General features: G+C 41.9%; 1 protein-coding gene across 2 annotated transcripts in view; it reads right to left on the reverse strand.

Moving 5' to 3' along the window:
* cntn2 (contactin 2) overlaps positions 1-8670 on the reverse strand; it is a 140469-nt gene that overhangs the window by 3764 nt on the left and 128035 nt on the right. For both annotated transcript variants that reach the window (XM_020617884.1, XM_020617883.1), the window contains exons 21-22: positions 6300-6412; positions 5098-5266 (exon numbers count right to left, since the gene is read on the reverse strand). In XM_020617884.1, the coding sequence (XP_020473540.1) occupies positions 5098-5266; positions 6300-6412 (282 nt within the window). The remainder of the gene's footprint in view (positions 1-5097; positions 5267-6299; positions 6413-8670) is intronic.

The following is an 8670-nucleotide window of genomic DNA, read 5'->3' on the forward strand; positions in this document are numbered from 1 at the left end:
TTCCTGCTATATTTGTATGCATTTGTCTTTGCTATTATTTGGTCAGCCATAGAAGACAATTTCCTATTTTTCTGAAATAGGATGCAGTGCTAAGTTCATGTCTAACTTCCATCCACAAGACCCATATGGGTGTGTTCAACTAAGTTTTGCAATTTTGGTGACCACAGATGGAGCACACTTTTGTGCACAGCAGTCAGGCATTATCAGGTGCATTGTGGAGGAGAGGTTGTATAGGGAGGAATACATTGGTGACCAGGTGGAGTTGGGGCTGGGTTTAATTCTGTTCAATCAAACCAGCTCCTCTCATCCCCTTTAAAGAGCGGGACAGAAATTTTACTGACTGAGTCACTGATGTCAGGACATAGAAATATATGAGAGTTAAGATTCTTTCCCTGTATCTTCTTCTCCTGCCAGTTATATACTCCATTCCTAAAGTGTGATGACAAAACCATGTACTATAGAGGTACTGCACATAAATACAGTATTCACTCAGTAGTCTGCTGATATCACTGACCAGCTCTTGTGTAAAGTCTCTGGTCCTGTAATGAGCAGCAGCACAAACTGAGGTTGCACTGACTTTGCCTGCTGTCTATTTATCAGGTCCATGAACTGCCAGATCACCTCTGGCTGCATCCTCTAAAAACAGATGGTGCATCCTGAGCCACATCAGCACTGTTTGTCATCTTCATACTTATAGCCATATACTGAGGACTAGTTTATCTTTTTTAAAAATAATCTTTTTATATGTTCACACATACGTAACCATTAAGATAATTTCACAACAAACCATTCCCAGTGAATTCCAGCAGAAGTGTATATAAGGGTTAAAGGATAAAGCTAATCATTTTCCATATTAACAGCATTTTCAACACTACCCATATAGAGACTAAAACCAACAGCGAGTGGCTGTTCAGAGCCTTTGGGGTAACAATAAAAAAAAAAAAATCAAGGTCTGGTCTTTTGTATTAAGAAAACGTCACTAAGTGCAGCGGTGTGTTTCCTTGATGTGTTTATAATTGTTTCTGAACATGAATGAGGTCTATGGCACAGATGAATAAGATAATCCAGTTCTGATAGACTGAATTTAATTGTGAGTTGTGGAAATTTACGGTTGGTCTTAGTCTCTGTAGGGGGGCGTTGAAAACACTATTAATACAGAAGATGACTGGCCTTATCCTTTAATGTTAAGTTGTGTGGCCATTAAAATATATTTGGCCACCTGATCTTGTGCTTCCCAGCCTACACTCTTGTCAGGAAAATTGGAAATGCACCTGCAATAACATTAAGAGGTGGTCTGAGCAGGTGTTATTGCTATCCTTAGTTTGGGTCAAAAAGAGCACCAAAACTGCACTGTGCTGCCTAATAAGATAATCCTTTATTGTTATTGTAACACGTACAATGAAATTTTAAAGTGACCTTCAGTCGGTGCAGCAGTAACAAAAAACAAAAAAACATATGAAATATAACCATATAAAAACATAACCACTAAAAAAATGAAATAAACAACAGCCCTCTCACACACACAGGCATATTACTGTATATTGTAGCAGCACTGAGTGTGGTAACTGCTGTTGGGTAAAAACTATTCTTGAATCTAGTGGTCTTTGATTTGATTACCATTTACCTAATGGCAGCAGTTCAAAGAGTGAACGTCCTGGGTGTGAAGTGTCCTTAATGATGTTCTGAGCTTTTTTGAGGCAGCGGGAACTGTGTAGTTCTTCCAGAGTAAGGCGAGGGCAGACGGTGATCTCTTGGGCCATATTAATGACCCTCTGGAGCGTTTTCCTCTGAGCCACTGTACTGCTGCTGTACCATACACATATACAGTATGTAAGGATGCTCTCAGTGGAGCACCGATAGAAGGACACCAGCATATGGGAGATGTTGTTCTTCCTTGAGCACCCGTAGGGAGTACAGTCTCTGCTGGGCCTTTTTAAGCAGTCCAGAGGTATTCACACCCCAGATCAGATCCTACTCAATATGGAAAGTGGAATGCCGGCACCCTCTCCACATGGTCCCCACTGATATACAGTGGCAAGATGTCGGTTTTCTTCCTCCTGAAGTCAGCAATGACCTCTTTAGTCTTTGAGGTATTAAGGAGCAGACTCAGTTCTCTCTGCACCACACTATCAGCTTCTCCACCTCATCCCTGTAGGCAGTCTGATCCCCCCCAGAGATAACCCCCACCACAGTGGTGTCATCAGCAAATTTTACAGTGGTGCAACCATGGTGGGTGGGGTTGCAGTCATGGGTGTACAGAGGGTAGAGCAGGGGGCTCAGCACACAGCCTTGTGGGGAACCAGTGCTGAGGCTGAGAGCCATGGATGTGTGTGGGCCCACTCTCACCCTCTGGCTGCGTCTGGACAGGAAGCTCTTAATCCTTGTGCAGGTGGGATAGGGAATTCCCAGGTCCACCAGCTTGTCCGGTTTGTGGGGGAGGATGGTGTTGAATGCAGAGCTATAATACACAAAGAGCAGCCATGCATACCTCTCCTGATGCTCCAAGTGGGACAGCACAGCGTGGAGGGCTGTGGATACGGCTTCCTCTGTGGACCTATTTGCCCTGTACGCAAACTGTGTGGGTCAAATGTTGGTGGGAGGAATGACATAATGTGGCCCTGTACCAGTTTCTCAAAACAGTTAATCACCACTGGAGTGAGTGCAACTGGACGGTAGTCATTGAGGCTGGTTATGTTTGGTTTCTTAGGCAGGGGAACTAGGATGGAGGACTACAGGCAGGGTGGGACAGTGGAATGGGCCAGAGACTGTTTGAAGATCCTGGTGAAGACTCCAGCCAGCTGGTCCACGCATTCCTTCAGCACACATCCGAGGACACTGTCCGGTCCAGCAGCCTTCCTCGGGTTTACAGTGTGCACCTCACCTCATGCTTCCTTACTGTGAGGGTGGGGCCACTGTGGGCCGCTGAGTGAAGTTTGGCTGTGTCTGGTTGGTGCCCCTCAAAGCAGGCAAAAAAGAGGTTCAGCTCCTCTGCCAGCGAGGTGTCACCTTCAGCCACACTGAAATTATTCCTGTAGTTGGGAAGATGCTGGACTCCCTGCCACACCTGCCTGCTGCTGTTGTTGATGTCCAAATGGTCTTCGATCCTCCTTCTGTAGTCCAATTTGGCCTTTCTGATGCCTCTCTTAGCTCAGGCCATGCTGTAGAGAGCCCTGTCACCTGTCCTGAAGCCAGTGTTCCTCTCTCTCAGTAACCTCTTGACCTCCCAGTTCATCCAGGGCTTCTGGTTGGGGTAGACCCTGATGTGTTTGTCCACGGTAACAGTGTCTATACAGTTCTTAATATAACATAGGACACTGTGAACACCTCCAGGTCTGGATGTTCACAAACGTCCCAGTTGGTCCTATCAAAACTGTCCTGTAGCTGCTGAGAGACACCATCAGGCCAAGTTTTTACAGTCCTTGTGATGGTAGGAGCAGTTTTCCTGAGGGGGGTATATGCAGGAATTAGAAACAAGGACAAGTGGTCAGACTGGCCCAGGTGTGGTAGTGGTCTGGCCCTATAGCCTAGCTTGATATTTGAATAAACCTTGTCCAGTGTTGGCTCCTCCAATAGCACACTTTACATGCTGGTTGAATTTGGGGCGTACTGTCTTTAAATCTGCATAATTGAAGCCCCCTGCTAGGATGTGCACAGCATCCAGATATCTGCTCTGCTGACTGTTAATACTGCCATATAAATGTCCGAGTTAGCATTAGCATCGGGCGGTACACATTTGTTATGAAGACCACATTGTGCTCTTTTAGGAGGTACATGGGCCTGCATTTGACAGTCACATACTCCAAGTCTGGTGTACACCAGTTGTTATTGACGTACATACATAGCCCCCCTCCTCTGCTCTTACCTTGTCCTATCATGGTGCTGTACTGTGTAGCCTGCTAACTCTATATCAGAGTCAGGGATGTGTGGATGAAGCCATCCATCCATCCATCCATCTTCTATACCGCTTAGTCCCAAATACCACGGGGGGCTGGAGCCAATCCCAGCCAGGGAGGGGCGGGTGAGAGGCAGGGTACACCCTGGACAGGTCGCCAGTCCATCGCAGGGCTAACACGCAGACGAACAACCACTCATACACACAATCACTCCTATGGGCAATTTAGAGACACCAATCAACCTATGCTGCAAGTCTTTGGACTGTGGGAGGAAGCCGGAGCACCGGGAGAGCACCCATGCAAGCATGGGGAGAACATGCAAACTCCGCACAGAAAGGACCCGGGTCGGCGGGGGCTCAAACCCAGAACAGCGCTAACCACCGCACCACCGTGCTGCCCGTGGATGAAGCCAGAAGCCTTTTGAGTCCTTGGTTTCGAGTTGTTCGTTTTTGTAAGGTGACATGACCGCTTTGTTGGATACAAAATTTAGTTAATTTTCAACCTTCCTTACGGTTTTTTTTTTACTCTTACTGTTACGTGATGCATTTATTTTTATTATAAAATAGCCTTTTATTTCCTACAGACTATAGTTTTGTGAATATCTGTCAATATGGTTCTTTTCCATAACACTGAGTGTTTTAATATAGAGTTGGTTAATGCTTTAAACTTCATCAGGGAAAAATCTTTCTTTCTTACTTACATACTTTTATTTATTTTTTTTATTAACAAAAATAAACATCTGAATAAACATCGGATAACCCTTCAGTGTAGAAAATAGAAATGTATAAATCCATGCATAAATCTGAGTGTTGTTTTAATCTATATGTACTTATTTAATAAGAGATTGACTCTTGAATGGTTGCTTATTGTTTATTTTTATTTATAAAAATTCATAAGTAGATGGGGAATTAACATGTAAGATTTTAATTACATTCTGCTGAAGTGAACGAAATGACTCGAACTCATTTTGCTGAACGAGGTTCAAAGAACCAAATCAGTAAAATGATCTGAACTTCACATCACTAATTTGTGCAGATACAGTCATTTTTGTTATCATTTCTGTAATTCCCCTAGAGATTAAAGGTCACTTACAGTAATTTAAGTTTTACCAGTTGCTTTTCTTATCATCACTGAGTAGTTTTGTCTTTTCATATTACTCTAAAACATCTGTCATGTAGGCACAACTCTGGTGCATGTTTCTCACCTGAGTCCCGGGACACAATAATCTCATGTGCCGGCCCATCCCCGCCCTCTCCCCAAGACCGAATCTCCAACACAACATAGCCGTTATCTTTTGGCAGCGGTAGGCTCACTGATGTCTTCACCTTGTCCAGAACTTTCAGTGCCGTCTCACCATCATGTTTGTAGAGAACCTCACACACAAAACACATAAGGTCTGCAGTTTAGTTGAGACCTTTACATTACTAGATACTAGGGATGGGGCAATATATCAAAATTCAATATATCGCAATACAAAAACATCACAATATGTATCAATTTGTCTAGCAATATATACCGTGTGGTCTCCATACACCAGGGAGTTCATATATTTTTGTAAATAAGATAGTCTAATGGAACACAAGTCAATATATCTGGTTGTTCTTTACATAATGAAACCAGTACTGGAAAAGGGGGGAAAAAAGTGGAATAAAATACCAGTATTCCACAGCTAGTCATACATTGTTGTCACAGAATTTTTTATTGTATTGTGAATGAATCGAATTGTACACACCATCGAATCTTATTAAGAAAAAGTCACATCATCCCGTCCCTACACAATACATATTTAGTAGTTAATATTCTAGTGAAAAAACATCTTATTCAAAACATATATATAATGTTACAGAAAATGTTTTTGTGATACACTGCCATGTCACTGTTTGTGTTCAAAGCAAAGGGCCATTGTACAGTTGTTATCATTTCATTATAAACTTTTCTAATGCATAGGAAGGTACAAAGGTTATAAACATGATCTTTGATTTTGATATACAGCCTTTTTACTACTTCTCCTATCTCACAAAGGAGATTACTTGTATCATGAGGTGACCTACCAAAAGTAACACATCAGCCGGGGTCATTAGTATTTAACATTTGAACATGATCATGACATAGTCCTGAGAGCTACGTCTGTCTATACATTCTTAACAATATACCGTAGCACAGGGCATAAATGTTTCTACTCACAGTGGTGCTCTCAATTACATATGCTATTTCATTTGAGTCTTTGTGTCCATACATAACATACCAGAGGTATTTTAAGTGCAAGTCAAGTTACAAGTCACCATAAGGACACAAAGGGCCTTTTGTCAGCACTTCTGTAACTACCTTTACTAAAAATCTCAAAGGAAACAGCACCTTTAATGCAGAAAAGCACAAAAGCACATACTTTTAGCCAACAGCACTTACTTTGTAGCCCAGTACAGCTGACTCATTGTGCATGGCTGTTACATGGTCCCACCTCACTGTTACCCATGAGTCATCTGCTTTCCATGACACATTGCCTGGAAGACGATTAGGAGCTGAAACAGAAAAGACACAGATCCAACCATTAGCTATACCAGTTATCCTGTAGAGGGTTACAAGGGAGCTGGAGCCAATCCCCGCTGGTACTGGGTGAGAGGTGGGCTATCACAGCGCTGACACTTATAGAAGGACAACCACACACTTATGGGCAATTTAGAGTCACCATGTCACCTGCATGTCTTTGACCATGAGAGGAAGTCAGGAGAAATCCCACACAGGCACAGGGAGAACATGCAAACTCATACAGAAAGGCCTCAGTCGGCCACAAGGTTTGAACCCAAAATCTTCTTGCTGTGAGGCAACAGTGTTAATCACTACACTAGGGTACCGCCCCAAAAATATAGACATATTTTTAAAATGATTTTTTACTTAATAACAAAAGAAGAAATAAGGTGAAACAATGCAGACTGAGATGCAATAATAAAATATAGGTAGAAGAGCAGCTCACCTAAAAAGACAATGACATTACAAAGATCAAAGACTTAACCAAAAATGAAAGCCCTACATTTAAAGATGATGACGATTACACAGTATCATCATCTTTATAGTGTACACCAATTAGGCATAACATTATGACCTCCTGCCTAATACTGTTTAAACAGGAGTCAATGTGGCAGTTGGTTGGCACTCATGTCACTCTGCAGCTCATTGTACATCTTCTTTGAATCCATTTGCTTCTACAGTTATACTGTCAGGAAGAGCACAAATGTGTCTACAATTCAGTGAAAAATGTATGTAAAAGGAGTGAAAACTGTGGTCATGAGGACAAGTTAGAGAAAATGTTTTAGACAAATTCAGCAGCCTCACCACTCTAGGTGTGATATCACCACTACAGCCACTGACTCTTTCTCTTCATAGAGACCAGTGTACAGGTGGTCATGTTCAACCATTTTAACAAAGATTCAAATAAATTTTAATCTTTTGAAAAGTACAAATCAGTAAAAGTTTAATCTACACTAGTGCAACCTCATCATCAGTGAGCCGTGGGTGTCCAAGACACTGTCGCCAATTCACCATTTGTACTTCCATAGACCAGTGCTGGTAGGTACTAACCACTACAGACCAAGAACACCCACCAAGACCTGCAGTGTGGAAGATGCTCTGACCCAGTCATCTCACCATCACAGTTTGGCCCTTGTCAAAGTCACTCATCCTTACACTTGGCTACAGTGACGTGCGGTGAGGTTGACAGCTGGTGAGGCACTGTCAGATTTACAAATACAAATGAACCGTTAACAAATTGTCTGTTAACAGACAATGCGTTATGTTTTATATCTCATATCAGCATTCTTCACACAAACGTGACCCATATTTAATTTGAGGTTAAAATTTATTCCAATTGAGCTTATTTCTAACTAGAAATAATAAAAGTTTATGGTCTTACCTTTACTTGTACACGAAATCCATTTGTCAGCTGGTATGTATTACAAACCCTTTTACCGTTCGAATCCAATATTAAAACAAATGTTGATATTTAAGGTCAGTAGGTAGCGCCCTCTGCCTTGAGGCAGGCGTACTGTTTGCCTCACCGAGTAACTTTTAAACTGGGTTTTATGGTTAATCTGCGAGCCTAAACACGTTACAGAACCCCATTTTATACATTATCCAGATTATGGCAAGGCAGAGCATATAATCAGTGTTTGAAAGCATTTTCTTTGCGATATATAGAGGGACAGTGACACACTATTTGCATCGCATACAGTTTGTGAGGATTACACGATCCACCGAGAGGCACAGCAAAGTGCTGTCTCATCGCGCATCTCCTCCATGTATTTGAACGGGACATACGGAAATTCTGCTATTCTTTATCGAAAAAAATTCCTTTATTATATTTTATGGTTAACTTTTTTTTCTTTTCAAGATTGACAGGGGAGGCTCTGCCTCACCTGCCTCCTCTGACCGCACGTCACTTCTTGGCTATTTTTCCTGCTTCCAACACATCAACTTTGAGGACTGAATGTTCACATGCTGCCTAATATACCCCACACACTGACAGGTGCCACTGTAACGAGATAATCAGTTTATTCCCTTCACCTGGTCAGTGTTACAGTGGGGCAATTAAATATTTGATACAATGCCGATTTTTCAAGTTTTCCCACTTAAAGAATGGACAGAACTGTAATTTTCATCGTAGGTACACCTCAACTGTGATAGACAGAATCTATAAAAAAAATTCCAGAAAATCACATTGTTAGATTTTTAAATAATTTATTTCCATTTTATTTCATGAAATAAGTATTTGATACAATAGAAA

The sequence above is a fragment of the Monopterus albus genome, unplaced genomic scaffold (assembly GCF_001952655.1).
Source record: "Monopterus albus unplaced genomic scaffold, M_albus_1.0 scaffold196.1, whole genome shotgun sequence".
Classification (NCBI taxonomy): Eukaryota; Metazoa; Chordata; class Actinopteri; order Synbranchiformes; family Synbranchidae; genus Monopterus; species Monopterus albus.